General features: G+C 39.2%; 1 protein-coding gene across 1 annotated transcript in view; it reads left to right on the forward strand.

Moving 5' to 3' along the window:
• Window positions 1-16,820, forward strand: part of LDB3 (LIM domain binding 3) — a 116,825-nt gene that overhangs the window by 20,951 nt on the left and 79,054 nt on the right. Inside the window, exon 2 of the mRNA XM_010285230.1 lies at window positions 10,304-10,455. Coding sequence (XP_010283532.1) covers window positions 10,304-10,455 — 152 coding nt within the window. The remainder of the gene's footprint in view (window positions 1-10,303; window positions 10,456-16,820) is intronic.

Consider the following 16,820-nt stretch of genomic DNA (forward strand, 5'->3'; position numbering starts at 1 on the left):
AGGCTGTCCACAGTAGCATGTCAGCTGGGTAGGAAATACTGATCAGGCTTCTCTTCCTGCCTTAATACCTTCTTTCAAGTGCCAGTTACTGGTCATAATCTTTGCACATTGAAATGCCCCTCCACACACACATGTGCTGGGTAAGTCCTCGGGGAATTCCAAATCTGTCATCAGAGACAACAAACCAGCTTGTCCACAAGGGAGTGCTTCTCTGGGCACTGGTGGAGGAACGTTAACAAACGTAATACACCTGGTATTACTGCTGGCAAGGGGTCCAAATGTTATCCTTGTCACAACAATAACTACATAAATTCTTCTGTGAATGTCAAAAAGTTTCTGGTTTTCCTAGTGTGGAAGTAGTTCTGTTTTTCCAACAGTGAGTATTTGGAATATGCTGCTGAGTGGGATGGGTGAGTAAACATGCTTTACCATTTTAGAGAACTCTAGAGGGACTGGAAGTTTGAATAAATAATTTTCTCTCAAAAAAAACCCAAAAAAACTGTAGCTTATCCAAAGATAATTGAGGCTGCTTGAACTATGCACTCTGCTGAATTAGGAATCATGCGATCACAGGCTCCTGCCTTTATCTGGAATGGAAATTCCCCAAGAACAGGTTTCCTTGTTGTGTGGGAATTTCTGAGTCACGTTTCAGCTCAAAACTTGGGCATAAAAATGGAAGACATGGTGTGATGAAGATGAGTGGCATTGCTTGGATCTTCAAACGCAGGTCAGTTTAAATAAAGAGCTATTCACCATAGGTGAATTAATATTAACTAGTTGAGGTCATTCATTTCTTAAAGCTCTTTCTAAATATCCTGCTTCTAAATCAGCTTATGGCTTATCAAATTTATGGGACATTCTTGTTACAACCTTATTTCAGTGCACCCTTCTTGATGTTGCATTTTCTTGGCAGTATTTTCAGTTGTACCCACATTACATTAGTAGTTGAACAAAAATCACTATCTTTCTCAATAAATGGTACTTTTTCCATCTCATTCATTTGATTTTTTTTTTACTTTGAGTCTGAAATAGCCTTTAGCTACAGACAGTACTAATATGTTAAAACATTTCATTTCTATTATTTCATTTTTTCTGCAAACAGGAAGCCATTCCAAAGTCATATAAAAATTGGTTATTGTAGAGTATATGGAAAATACTCTAGTATATGGAAAAAAAGACAAAAAACACATTTTGAAAACTTTTCAGCTTAATACTGCTATGTGCCCTGAAGCCACTATGAGATGTGTGGGAAGGTACTTAGCTACATTTATGCAATAGAGCATTATAAAGCTGATGGATGTAAAATTCACTTAGAGGAATGCTTTTACCTTGGGAAAATCATGTATGTCACTGGCTTGTACTTTGTCAAATAAAATCTGTGGGTTTTTATTACATTCTGCAAGCTTTAAATGGGAAATTTTTGAAGACTGCTGTACCCACCACTATAATGGGTTAAAACACCCAAAACCAGCATTGGCATCATCACTCTATAAATAAAGTTCAATCCTTGTCCTCAGCAATAGCCACATCCATCCTTAGCCAACATAAAGAAGTAAAAGAAGCTGCTGTCTTTTTAAAAATTCAGATTGTGTTGCTTTTCATTATTGTTTTGTCAGTCTTCACGATCTTCAAAATAGCAAGTTTTTCCTTTTGCATTTGAGATTATATCAATATGTTCAAATTATTCCCTGTTAAACAAATGTGGTTCCTGCGGTTTTGTAAGTGAAGTGGCATCTCTGTGTTTGGTTGAAAAGCTAGGAGAACAAAGCTTAAGCTATTACAATTTAACAGGTAAAAGAAACATCCTCAGCCTCTACAACTGCCCTTACTTCCTGAAACATCCAGCGGTTTATGTACCTGTTAAATGTGTCAAGACATTGACACAATTGACAGTATTTTGCCTGCTACATCTTTAAATTTCCAAGGATCCTGCTGGGATACCTGGCAGGATGTCGTGTTATGCACTAAACATGATACAGCATATTACAGAAGAAATTTGCACTGCACTTTCTCAGGGGAACTTTGCTTCTGTTCTTTTTTATTCACTTGGATCTCAAAAGGAATTCTTTGCGCTCTGAAGTTTGAAGCCTGTACTTCTCTTTATTCTCTCACAGAGCATGGATGAATGCTACAGATACAAAACACTATTCTTGTGGATAGGGAGAATGTTTAATGAGTAACTGATGCTATATAGTGCATAGTTAATGCTGGGCATTCACATTGGGCAATATGGCCTCTTAAAACCTTAGACACAAAAGTAACAGCATGATACCAAGTATAGTTCCTGCAAAGTTAGTTCTGATTCAACATCTCTGTCACTGTGGACGTGTGCTACATTTCATCTTCTTTCATAACAGATGCCTTTTTGTCTGTACTAAACTATTCTAGCATCTCTAGGTAAAGCATGGAGTTGAATACTGCCTATTTTTGCTTTAGAGACAGGACTGCTTATTTGCTGTGTTGAACTGGCAGCTTGTGTTTCAGTGATTAGAGGAAGAATGACTCCCCTGGTATTCTGGTGGCCAGAAACAAAAAAGAACGCAATAAAAAACCGCACATTTAAAGAACAGTTAAATGTAAGCCTGCATCAATGTAATAAGCACCCTAATTTACAAACACACAGGAGAAGAAGAATCACTTATACATCAGTTAAATTTTTGCTGGAACCTCAGGACTTAAAGCTATTTGAGGTGCTTAATATCAGAAGTGGCTGCAGGCCACTAACTGACCAACTAAAACTCTCACTATTGTCTCAAATGCCCTTTTAGTCAGGCCTTATTGTTGCTGAAAAAAAAAAGCTGAACCGATCAAAAGCCCTTCAAAGTTATAAAGCATTGTGGTCTCAGTTATATACAATGAAATGTATTAAGCAGAATGAACTTGAAAAAAAAGAAAATTTTACCATAGTGGCCAATAGCAAAAGACATAAACCCCTCAGTTTATTGCTAATGCTTGTAGGGGAAGACAAGACAAATTGTGCTTGTATGAGGAGGTCAAAAAACTGCACAGAATGTAGAATTCAAGAAGCCGATAGCTGTGAAAATGTGAAATTATCATATTGATAACTGAGATCTATCTACTTGGAACATGAAGAAACATCCCGCCTTATAAAACTGCCTTAAAATTAATTAAAATTTGAAAAAGAGAAGTAGGAAAGAGGAAGAGGAACCTTTGAAGAACCTTGGCAGTTCTGATCCTGCAAGAACTTACAAGCTGAGTGTAACTTTGCTGCAGGGAGTTGTCCTGTGGAAGTCAACAGAATTGCTCACACCACGGGGCTGCCAGAATACTAAGGATCAGTACCTCAGTTATATTCTCAGTTTTGATTTGCATTAAGGTTATTAAACTCTCTGATACTGAAGAAGAACTTACTCACTTGTTCCTTACAAACTGTTATTGTAACAAAACAAAGTCTATTATTATATGACTTGCCTCTCTGCTTCCATTTCATTTCTGCGAGATACGTAGCACACGCTATCTCAGCGCAGTACGTGATGTTAAACTGAGACTAGAGTGAATAGATCTAACAGCTATTTTTAGATGAAGACTGGGAGAAGAGAGATTACTATTAGTCATACCATACAAGATTTAGAGTGCTGTATAGTCTTCTAGCTATGCCAACACATCCTATTAAAAAGCCACATCCATGTTTTTACTATCATCTGTATAGTTGGTGTATATACTCTAGTCATGCTTCTAACAGGCTAAGCTGAAAAGTCTAAAATGTCCTTTATTTCTTAACAAAGGATTGAAAATTTTTCAATCCGCTAACATGGAGTTGAGGTAGGGAACAGAATGATCTTCCTTCCAACCAGGGATAGGAACATTCACACTCGCTCAAAAAATCCCCCAAAGCCTTGCCTAAAGCAATCCCTGAAGCATTGCCTATATGCTTCCTTTCATTTCCCAGCTGAAAATCTTTTACAGTTGGCTTATTTTCATCACCTGGATCTACTTAGCTTGGCTAGCTCTCTGTCTTCCTTGAAGAGCCTATATATTGTGCATGCACAGCAGCCTTGGAAAGGCATTAAATAGGAGGAAAATTACTGGTGTTGATGGAGGTCGTCTTGGTCCAACATGGCCTGGCATACCCAAGACTGAGGTAAGCTGGATAGCTCAAGCGCCAGTAGCCCTTTCTGCTCTTGCAGTACAGGTTTCAGCACAGAGTGTCCTGAACTGTAAGTGCTTGACTGGCTGTCCCACAAAGCCTCTGTGCTGCTGTGGCATTGTGCCGCCTGGTAGCCAAGCAAGGTAGATTAAAGCTATTTTGGGTGTTCTCACATGTATTGTAATCTCCCTTCCTAACTGCAGATGAAGCATAGCCTGAGAGGCCACTTCAGAGTGTCTCTACAGCTTGCCAGCTCAGCTCTGTTTAATATAAAAGCAAGCTCTTCAAGGTGCCAGTGGCATATTTTGCAGATGCCATGAGTGTTCATTTAAGGCAGGTTTTGTTGTCTCATTAGAAAACAGAAAGGAAGAAAAAAAAGTAAAACCTGGTAGTAAATTGAAAACAATGAGACATATGCTTCAGGAAAATGGTAGCTGCAAAAAGGGAATTTTCTTTAGGTTTGGTTGGTGATACTGCAAGGATTTTGATTTCCAGTTTCCTATAGTCCTCTCTCTTCACATCTAATTGGTCTTGCTCAGCAATCCCATCTGACACTGAAAGGTATAAAAGCCTCCATCAAAGGCAGTGGTGTTTGCTCTATGGTTTAGGTTATCTAGGCTATTTTTTTCTGTGTTCTTGTTTTATGCCTTCTGGCAATGTGTTGAATGAAATGGTGAATTTCTGCCTGATGACTTATCCCAGTGGGTTTTATTCCTTTTCTTTGCTGTTTTTTCTTGTCCAGAATTGTCTTCTAGTTTCTAAGAGGACCCATGATTTTCCCGTTGGAGCTGTTGCATGTTTATTGTGGGGACAGGGATGGAAAGTGACTCATTTAGGAAACGATAATCTACATTTCCTCAATTAACCTGCTCACAATGGGGGAGGAACTGATGCCTCCAGTCCAGAGATAACTACTTGGATTCACATAGGCATTCAGCAGTTCAATGTAACCGTTCTGCGGTGGGATCTCCAAGCATGTCTCTCCTCCTTTCAGTAGGTCATGCTCCTATGCATAAAAAGAAAAAGTTTTGCTGCCATTCCCAGGCATTGTGAGCCCTGGTGCTCAGAAACCCTATGAAGGTTTGTTGGAAGCATCTATATAAAACCCACTTGCGAAAATTTAACAGAGAGAGATTTAAATGCTGTTTTTTTCATAAAGGGAACACATTTTATTTTCTAGTGATCCTCACTGTCTGTCCATTCTTTTTCTTGTAATAGTGTATTATAGTCTCTGGTAAGTGATAGCTTATGTCCTGTCTCATTTCTGGCCTTTCTGACTATGGAAAGGAACATTTTCTTTTAATTTTTTCTTCTGCCCCAGAGGTCCTGAAGAGGTGAGGGTATTCATGCCCAGTGGTTAAGCATATTTCTAGTGTTAGTGAATACTTGATTCTCTGAAATGTTGCTTTTAAATAAGAGGAAAGAATAACTTGTTGATTTGGGGGTTGGAGTCAGGAAGGGGTCAGGCATAGCTCAGGTCCTGGAAAAAGAAGAGGCCCTGGCTAACGCTGCGAGCTGCCGTATTAACACTTTCTCAGTTGTATAGGCCTCCCTGTGTATTTTTGTCTGTCTTGTAAATTAGGAGTTCCTTGGGGTAGGAAAGTTGTGTCCATCCATCTGCTTATCCAGGCATTCTCATTAGTATGAACACGTACCTGTGTAAACGCTCAGCCACTCGCCTGCTGCCTGCCCCTGCCCCTTCCCCTCCGCAGTGCAGCTGAGGGGGCTGCGGCGGGCATGCGCGCGGCTCTCCGCCGAGGAGGCGCGGCAGCAGCACTTCGCGTGCCGCCTGCTAGAGCCCCTGCAAGTAGTAGTTACTCTGCATCCGGTGCAGACTTACTCTTTAGGGCATAGCTGTCGTACTATATATTCGCCCAGTGTACAGCTCTGCTCACGACAGAGCGTAGTAAGAATTCTCTGTAGTACTCTGGAAGCAACGTGTGGTACTTCCAGCCTGCCTACTTGCTTTACTCTGGGGTTATTTACTGCAAGTCAGGTATCTGCCTTGTAGGCCGTTTGCGAGGGCTGAAGATTCACACCTCTGAAGCTGCAAGTGTTCCTCTGCTTTTCTGAGAGAGGTGAACGATGGTTGGCTTTTCAAGGCAAAGTCTGTGCTTGGGTTTGAGGCGCTGGAGAAATACTATTAAAATGAGATCTTACTGTCAGTGGTGCCCTGGCTTGGATTTTGTAAATCAGTTGACAGAAATAGCTGTATCTTAAATCTCTGGTGCAGATCTCACCGCAGCCTTAAAGGCGTTTGCAATATCTAGCATCTGAAGGCTACTTTGTAATCCAGAGCAAGTGAGTTAAGACAAAGGTCTTCCGAAATAGTCCTGTCTAGACCTTGCCCTGAGATGTTTTAAGAAAAAAAAACATTGGCGGTCAAATGGAAAAATGCGTATTTGGCATATTTGGCCTAGACAGTACTATGTTTCTCTGCTTCTGTTATTGGAAGAGAGGCTGAGATGAGAGCAAACTAGAACTTACTGTGTAGACAGATCTGGATTTGCAGTCTAATTCCAAGGGTTAATTAGCATTCACCCTTCATTTAAAAAATATTTTTTTAAAAACCTTTTTACATGGAAAATAATCCCTAAATATTTCACGAAGACGCAGTGAGATATTCTGTTTGTGATTATATTTAGTAAATATTTAGAGATCAGAGATGAATTTTCAAAGGAAAGCGCCAACAGATAAATACCTTGCATTTCATGCCTTTCTGCTGGATCTTTAAAAATGAGAACAAGATAGTCTTGAATGTGCCTTGACACTTAGATCTGGCTGTCCTGTATTGCCGTCTGTACGCTGGTATTTTGTCCCCAACAAATACTGAGTGTTCTCTATGTCTGCTGTAAACGCACGCTGTGGGCTCACTCGAAGCCTCACAGAGGCCTGTTAGCTTCTAGCTAAAATAAGTGTAATTTTGTACTTTGATTTGAATGTTTTATACAGATTATGCGTCCAGACTTTTAATAATGCCTTCTGTAGAAAGCTCTACAGAATCAAATAATCTACATAGCGTGCTCTTAGCCAGTGGGAAGGCCGGGGGAAGAAGCAATTTTGTACTGATACTTATTATGATTCTGAACTACAGATACCACAAACTAGACCTGTCTGTTATACTTGTGAATCTTGCTGTCTGTGAAGCTAGGATAAGCTGAATTTTAGAGGTAAAGTGAAGTACTGGCCCCTGAAATGGAAATTGGAAAGGTAGTGCTGTATGATGGAACCAGCCCAGGATTTGTTACTGTTACTTGGCTGAAGAGATGCCTACAAATCCCTTTCGAAGGGGATATTTCCTTTTCAAATAAAGGAACACTGGCTGATAAGCCATGATTGAGACCGTTTCCTTAGCTTTCCCCATATGGTTCTCCTGTAGCTGTTTTCCTCAGAAAGGGTGCTGCAATGGCCATAGTTAGAAACTTACGTGAATCATAAATTCCAAGATACCAAGAATTTTTTGTTTAGGTAGTGTTAGACAGAAAATACCCACTAGAGTAAGTGAAATCAGGTCACTAGTATAACCATCGCCTCCCTCTAAATTTGACTTTAATTTTAGGACAGTTGTAGTGACCTGCTGTATCTTTATTTTAAGACATAACATTTAAATTTGGAGCTTGAAAAAGCAGAAATCAGAAGAACTGAAGGGGAAGTCAATATGTTAGAGGTATCTTAAACTAGTCCCAGACCTAGACTTCTTTATCCTTTCTGTGGAAGCTCTGCTTCTCTGCATATGTTTGTTTGAAGAATCACTGGGGAGTGGAAGGAAAGATGTATGTGTTAAATAAGAATTACAAAATTAGGGCAGAAATTTGACTTTCAGTAACTGTATTGATGTTCAAAAACTACTCTTTGTTCTTCATGAGCAAAAGGGGGAGTTCCCAGCATTTGAAACCAGCTGTCTGGAGACTGTAAGTATCAGCATTGCACAATTAATGCTTTGTGGCAAGAACTTACATGTTTCCTGAGGAGGTAAAAAGTGGTGCCTTAGAAAAGTGATGTGTGAAGATTATTAAAAAAATCTTTATCCAGAAGGTTCAAGCCTTGGTATCTGCCTGACTGGCAAACAGTTTATGTTCATAGAGAAAAAGGATAAACTGAGAAACTCTGAGAAGTGTCCTACTTGATGAATTCAAGTCTCACTGACTGATTTATCTGAGTTTGGCTTTTGTTCCCGTTTTTTCTGGCCTCTTATCTTATTGCAGATTTTGTTTCTTGACATATTTGAGGGACTGAGCAGGGAAAGGTCTTTCACTAACTGTACAAGTACATGTGGGTATGCAAATAATCCATATTCTTTTTAGACTTTTAAATTCTGCTTCAGACAAGGCAAGTCTAATGTTTGTATAATAGATTAGGAAAACTATGCTTGTAATATGAATCTCTCGTTTCTACTAATCTCTTCCTATGAGTGTGCATTAGACCGCAGAATAAAACTCCATCACTGAAACTACCATGAAGTATTTTCCCCACCCCTCAGTTCCTTAACACCAGAAAATACATCAAGGAATGGCACTGCCATTATCAGGCAACTCTCTAATTCACAGGATTGTATCTGTGTCTGTCCTTCACTCGGAAAACAAAGAAATCTTACTGCTTTTATCACTAATGAAAAGGTATAGAAAGCTGTCTCTTCCAGTCAGATCAGATTTGGGTTGTTATTTACAGTGCTTAATTCCAAAGTAATCTCTCTTTTTAAGTAGAGTCTTCAAGTATTCAGGGTGCTGTGCTCTAGCACCCTGAGACTAGAGCTTGTGTTCCAGTATATTGGCAACTCCCATTGCCAGACTACACTGTCAGTTAGACTGTCAGCCCCAATACTGATCCCCTTTAATGGGGCATTAAGAAAGTTTTTGGGTTTTTTTTTCCTTTTTTTCCTTTGTTTTTGCTAGTGGAAGAGCACAAACAAGTAGTCTAGGGAATTGTTTTAGAATTACTATTTTGGTTTGAGTATGTACATATTTTTTAAGTGTTTTGAGGTCATATTAGGGAAGGCAGGTTAAGGAATTACACTTCACATCTGATGAGGAAAAGCGTTTGGATTTGTGTTGGATTTTGGTTTCAGCGTGGCTGAATTCACAAGGGAATTTTGGCTTGTAATCAGACACAACTTTCTTTTATGTTCACTGTGCTGGAGGAACAGAGATGTTGACTGCAGCCTTTGTTACAGCATTTTAGATTATCTGTGGTGTTTTTTTAGAAGTGAGTATCTAAAAATAAGAGCAAAGACCTATAGCTTATGTCTGTACTCTTTAAGTGCTGAGTTCTGAGAGCAGAGGACTACTCTGATGTGCTTGCTAAAATTTGGCTGGCTGATGGTATGTGAAGGCTCTTCTGTTTTAGTTGGAGTTCCCTAATGGAGTCAAGTTTCATTAAGTAGCTGTAATGTATCAATGTCATCCAGATGCAAGCTGAGAGGGCTGTGTAAAACTGAGGTCAGGATACTGTCCGTTTGGAGAAGATGCAGTCCACAAGGCATCTGTGGCTAGCAAAATGTGATGCTATAATAAACAACCCGAACTGTTGTCTCAGTAGTTGGGTTTGTAGTTGAAGCATTGTGGCTTCTTATATCTAAAAGTGCTGGACTGTCTTTGGAGTGGCAGGTCCAAAGGGTTGATGAGCTCATTTCTGGTATGTAGTGATCTGTCTTGGTAATGGAGCTATAGTTGTATGTGGGTAAGGTTAAGCAGAATGATTTCCTATAAAGCTTGCTGTAAATGAAGCAAAGCATGTCCAAGGCCCCTCACACACATTCATTTTCTGTTCAATATAATGAATTAATGCAGGAAAAATGGCTTTTAGGAGGAAAAATACAATAAAATCATGCAGCAGATAGTGGTTTATTAGTTTTCTGCTTCTGAATAATGTCTCTATATACTACTCCAATATAAATAATGATAATTATCCCCCTGAGGAGGAGATAATATGTGGTAAGGGAACCACTCCATTGGGCTTAACCTCCACAAATGGCAGTAATGACAAGTAGACATAGTTCTGGACCTCTGCAGAAATGTGAATTAACTTTGAGTTTGTTTAATTTCCATAAATTTTGTTGTTCCACCCATACAATAATAGCTACAGCTATTGCTGTATCTGTTCCTTATTGTAATTCTGGGCAAATTCTCTGCAAGTGCTTTGTGCACAGAATGACTTAACCTGATATGACTTTTTTTCCTTTCTTTTTTCCCCACACAGATCACCCCTGGCAGCAAGGCAGCACAGTCACAGATGAACCAAGGGGACCTTGTGGTAGCCATTGATGGAGTCAATACTGACAGCATGACCCACTTAGAGGCCCAGAACAAGATCAAGTCAGCCAGCCACAACCTGAGCCTCACTCTTCAGAAGTATGTTGATATAAGTTAAAGTTTTTGCATTCCTAAGGGCATCCTATGAAACCTGTAACTAACAGTTATAGGAGTTTTATCTTTGCCTGTTACATTGATTTGAAGTGTTCATGGCACAGATAGGAGATGGAAAGCGAAAATTTCTGATTCTTGTAGAAATCGGGATGGATTCTTATAGAATTCAGTAAGGTTGATAAGCTAACGTGAGTATATCTGTGTTGAATTTAGCCCGTTGAATACAGGTGTAATTCCATATCCATTCAGGCTTCTGTTAAACATCACTGTTGGATTTATTTTGTCTTTTGCTTATTCCCATGTGGACAATACACAGTTTTGTTTGGTCAATTTATGAATGAGTACTCTAGACAGACTTTCTCACAGATGTGATAAAAGTTGTCTTGCCATTGAGAAAGCAGAATGTCTTCACATAACAGTTCTCTTAACTTTTCAGGGTTAATGTTGCTTGCTTTCTAAGAAACTTGTTCTCAAGTCAGATAAGTTTGCACAGAGATTTTCTGTCATAGTTGCATTAATATTTAAAGCTCCATAATTATATAAAGCAAAGTAACTGCTATATTTATTGCGTTGTGGAGAAGATGATTTTCACACAGGCTATGCAAAGATTGGTACAGAAAGCAGGTTATAACGTGGAAGTACAATTTCTGAGAATATGCCAGAAAATCTCATACATGAATGTGCAGTAGAGCTAAGCAGTATCAGGAAGAGACTAACACCTAAGGGAAAAAGATCTTTAGCTGAGGTTTCCAAAACAGAGCAGAGTACTCTAAAGCAAAATGTATGGCTGAATTTCCCACATGGCTTTAACTCTCAAGTTTGTCTTTAAGTGGGTGTTCCAGAGAACGTATAAAATAAATACCCGAAGTAGAAAGATGCTAATAAAATTGCAACGTATTTGTTAGGTTCTGTGGGAGCACTGGGTAGACATATATTTCCTGGAAATGTATAACTTTTATATTTCTTGGAAAAGATTTTAAATTGAAGCTCTTCAGATTTTCCAGATTTTTTTGAGATTTTTCTCAAAGGTCTAGCTGTTTCAGTGAATGCAAGGGAAGTAGGGAGATGCATGGAATAATTTCTGCCACCTTGTATGCTATGCATGTGTGCCTCTAGTGTGCTTAGGCAAGATTTTCAGCCAAAATTAAACAGATACCAGGAGCCTAATCCTAAATGTGATTAAATGGGCTTTATATCAGAAGCCAGAAGAAAATGGTCGTCCAAAATTGTTGAGGGAAGATGGGGCACTATCTTGATGCCTGTAGTTGAATTCCACTCCAGCCTCTTTTTGCTCCGCTATAATGAATGCTGGTGATAATATATTTATTATATCTTTTAAAAAAATATTTACTTTGTTCTGGATTATTTTGTATTTGAAAATTAAAGAAAATCCTTTCTTATAATTTATTTTAGAACTTCCATCTGCTTTTCTATTGCATCCTTGTGTTTTTATATTGAGAGAAAATGTTTCTTACTGTGCTTTGACTTTTTGCACACTTGGAGTTAATTTTCCTGAATATTGGACCTGAAAAGTGGTCCAGTGGCTGCCTCTATCATCTGGCATTTAAAACTACAAACCATCAGCTCTCCTGCCACACAGAGGAAGGATTCCCAAATCTGTGACTAACAAGAACAGATTAACCTAATACATGTCACAGATGCAAGTCATTTAAAACCCGTAATTTTGATCAAGTGTTGGCAGGGATATTTCATGTGAGTAATTGTTGTGCTTTTGTACTTGCTGACCTCTAAATTACACCACCAGCAACTCCGGTAGCCACATAATTTAAAAAAAAAAAAAAAAAATGTTTTGCAGCATCCAGGACAGCGTATTTATTTTTGAATGATTGAAGTAATTGTTAGTTTTTCTTAAAGCTTTGGCAGTCTGAAAATACTTTATTTGTTGTGGTATTCATTATTCTTTGTCCACATAATTCTAGTGGAAGTATCATTATTTATTGCTTTCCTGCTCTATCTATTGTTTGTTTTGGTTTTTTGAGGCTTGCCTTGTCTCTTTGGTTCCAAAACAATAGTATTTGATTCAGTTAATCAATTTATGTGCATAATGAACAGCCAAAGTAAACAGTAATGGAGTGTTCCACAGACTAAAATGTGCTTGCATAGATAATAGATGTAGGTGAGTTAAGATCCATTTCAAAAAGAAGAAAAATGGCACAAATCAAATACTGTTAAGCACAAATAGGTCAGACAGCTTCTCACTCGCTAACAAAGAACTTTCACAGATGATGCATTTGCTCTAACCTTATACAATTCCTAGAATCTCCTCTTCAGTATGACAGTTGCTTCTCAGTGTGAGCTATTAGTTTGCATTGGTGACCCACTCAGCCTCACTAGACTTATATGGGAAAAACAAATGACAGACACTGAAACGTAAGAATTTTTTTAATAGTGTTGTTTCTTAGATGATATGGGGCTATTCAGAGAGTTGTGCTCAGAGGCATTAAGCTGGCTTTCCCTGTGCACAATTCAGTATTTATACAAGCTAAACCCTATCAGCGTGTGATCTCAGCCAGCTGATGTATGCATAGAACCCTATTAAAGACCCAGTATCCCAATGTCTTGAACAAAAGGCATCTCCACAATATTTGGGAAGTTAGATTAATCTCACCTTGAAAAATCATTTTTCCTAGGCACTGATAGGCTAATTTACCTAAGTACAAAAAGATTGTGGCAGTTTGGTCACCTGCCCAAAATTTACAATGAAATACACCTTTTTTCAACAAAAAAAACATTTACAAAGATTGTATTGGTAAGAAGGAGAATAGTTAACATGAAAAATATGGGAGCAGTCACTAGTAATAGTAATTTTCAACCAAATAAGAACAAAACAGGAGAAAGACAAAATCTCCTGGGACTTGGTTACCAGGAAAATGGCTGTACTAAGAGATAATTTTTACTTTTTTTAGACATGGCTTGTAAGCAATGAAACTGGAGTGGAGTGTTCTACTACTATGGAAAAACAAAGCTAGTTTCCATGAAGATCATAGAGATGGGTATGCTTAGTAATCTAATTTGCATAAAAGTTTGGAAACATTGGAAATCCTTTCAAATGGAAAAAGAATGTATGTGCATTAGGAAATTAACTGTTGTGATGGAAAAACTTAACCAAATTTTGATGATCTTGGACATATATATGAAGTCAGTCACGTGGCTCCACAGAATATGTTTCAAGGTCATGGAATGCCTTACCAGGCAATCTGTGGCTGTTTGCTGTTGCAGCACTGGAAGTAGAAGTTGAACTTGCTTGTTTAGTCTATAAGGCCATGGAAGAAGCAGTGGAACATGAAATCTAGACATAAATGCCCTGAGACAGAAAGCTTTTTATTTTTCTAATGGCTCTTGGCTCTCAAGAGCGATGGCCTTTCCTTTTATTGATCCTGGCCATGAAGGTTTCATGAGCATTGTTTATAACCTGACAGTTCAGAAAGTGTTTGCTGCTACTCACTTCTATTATCACACCTAAGTTCCCTGTGGAGTTTCTTTTTCAGGGTGGGGAACTGGTTATTTTTTATTTGGCTGTCAAGAAAAGCTGTACATGGTGTCAGCATTTGTGCAGGGCATCAAATTGCAAGATGTCAAATGTAGCAGAAGGGGAGCATTAAGAATGCCCATTTGTACTTGCCTGCCTAAACAATGAGAGTCTGCACTTCTCTGGCTGTAACAAACTTATGTCTTTCTTCAAGTACCATCAATCTGCACTGCTCAAGGCACACTAACATAGCCCTTCAGTGAGTGCTTAGTGTGCAGCGCTGGCCTGAGTGGAATTCTCCATGTTTCAGTCATGTAGATAGCTCATTACGGGTTCAGGAATTTGTGGGTGTCAAGTTTTTTTCTGACAGCTTCCTTCCCTAGACTCCCTGTTAAATTTGTTCTCATCACCTCACCCAGGCTATGTTTTCACATGCAACCACAAAATTAGCATGGAGGTCTCGCCAGCTATGCCAGAGGTTTGATCAGGCAGCCAGAACTTTTCTTGCTACTGGCTTGAGTGAAACGCTGCATTTTCTGACTGCTCATTTTCAATCTCTGGCTGCCTAGTTCTCCAGAGCCTGCAGCATGCCTCCCTGTGCTGCTTTTGGGAAGTTAAAGGATGCACACAGCCAAGTGGTAGGGAGTTGAAGTATGTAGACCTTTCCTGGAGAAACAGACCTGTGACCAGTGGTGTGGAAAGGTATGAGACCCTCCAGACCAGCTCTGCTTCCTTTGGTTTAGAAGACAAAAGAATACATCTACAGCTAGGAAGTGAATTCTCTTTTGCTGCAGAAGAGAGCAGCAGTGAAGGGAGGAGGAAAGAAATTCCTTTGGCACTGTGCACTATTACCCAGTAGAACTCTGTGAGGCATGATAGTATTCAGGCAGACAAGGATGATACTCTGAAACGTTAGATACCTATGAATGATACCTATATAGATGCAGCTTGTTCCTTAGAAACCTACATTACTGTGGATGTATTGCGGGACATTGGTGCTACTTCTGCTAGACAATGCTATGGAGGACTATGATCATACTCTATAATAACCTCAGTTGTGGTGGAAAAAGACATTGCTTTGCTTTTAAACTTTTTGTGACCTCCTGGAGTTTAGTTCTCAGTCATTTTTTCAGTATCAGTTTCTCATCAGTTACTTGAGCTACACAGCTGCCCCCAGGCATTTTAGTTCTGAGCCAGTCAAAGTTCATCTTTGGCTGGCTGTCCCACAGATACCAGGCCATAAACTTATCGTCCTACAGCATTCAGTAGGACGATAAATTCTACATTCAGTTCACAGTGCATGCAAAAATCTATTTTTATTTCATACAAATGGGTTTCTTTTTTAAATTCACAGTAAATGCAATGCACAAAAGTGCAATATTATTTGTCAACACATTTCACCGGAGGATCCACAACATCCATTTGATCTTAACTCAAGGAATCTGATCAGCCCCTTTGGAAAGGATTCACCAAATGTACTGGCTTAGTTTTGGAAAGTGGTGTAACATGAGTGTACCTCATTCTGCTAGCACAAACATTCCTGTGACACTCTAAGACTCCTGCGTGGCGTCACCCTGTGCTGCTGGGGAGGACCGGGAGGCGGTGCAGACTTTCTGTGCCTGGTGTGCATTGGCACAGCCTCCCCAGCCAGGGCATGCCAATGATGCTACCATTCACTTCCAGCTAGCCACAGTCAACCGTCTTTTGCTGGAAAATCATGAGCTAAGTAATCCTTTCCTCCAGTGAAAGGGAAAGTGTCAGAGGCAAAGCTGTGAGAGACTTACGGTAAATATTTAATAGCTTTCCTTTCTTGTGCAGCACCAAAAGATGGCTGATCCTGCAGTATTTATTTCAGGCCTACTATAAATAAAGCATGTGGTGACAGCAAACTGCAAGCAAGGGGAATTCAGTGGTTACTGTAAACTGCTTTCTTTTGTCTAAAGCTGTGAATAGTAACCAATTCTGTGCATGTTTTAGGTCTGCTGATGGGCATGTTTTAAATCAGAGCCAGATTTAGGCTGCATTTATGCTCAGAAGAATTAGAAGAGGGTATCTATCCCAGTTTAAGAGTAAATTAAAACTATATAAACAATATTGATGAAAGCATGGTCTGAAATAGAGGTATTCAGACTGTTCTGTAGAAACATTTCCTAAAAGCATTGTAGGAGATGATTAGTAAGAACAAACAGAAAATGAAAAAAAAGTATTTGGAATTTTTTGCCCTTCTTTGATCCCATTACATTCATCAGACTACTGATGTTTTCATTCAGGGACTGTTTACATACTGGAGGTAGAATCTGAGCCCATATGAATGTGGGCTTTTTTTTTTTTCCTTGAAAGGAACAGTAATGACTAATGCTAGTGATAATTTGCTAGTGTTCGTGTTCAGCACTGTGAATATATCTCCTGAAATCCATTCTTGGAGTGACTAAGCTTTTCCTGGTTGGTCCTGCCTTTCTGACTGTAGTCTTAAAACTATGAGAACTGAATGCCCAATACCAAATGACTGTTCCTTGGATGAGGCTACAGCAACATTTTTACTCAGGAGTCCCACCTGGGAATCAATAGCCAGCATAGCAGCACTTAAGTTTAGGGAAAAGGGGCCACATCAAGACCCCAGTAAGGATCTCTGAATTACTGGGTGCAGAAGTGAGATGGTTGTGACCATGTCAGACTGGATTAAGGATATGAATGCCTGCCTCCTATGAGAACAGTGTATTTAACAGCTCAGCCTTAAGTGTTGACAAAATGTGCCATTTGCATTTAGAATCATAGAATCATTTAGGTTGGAAAAGACTTAAGTTCATAAAGTCCAACCATTAACCTAGCACTGCCAAGTCCACCACTAAACCACGTCCCT

Source organism: Phaethon lepturus, unplaced genomic scaffold, assembly GCF_000687285.1.
Source record: "Phaethon lepturus isolate BGI_N335 unplaced genomic scaffold, ASM68728v1 scaffold38000, whole genome shotgun sequence".
Classification (NCBI taxonomy): Eukaryota; Metazoa; Chordata; class Aves; order Phaethontiformes; family Phaethontidae; genus Phaethon; species Phaethon lepturus.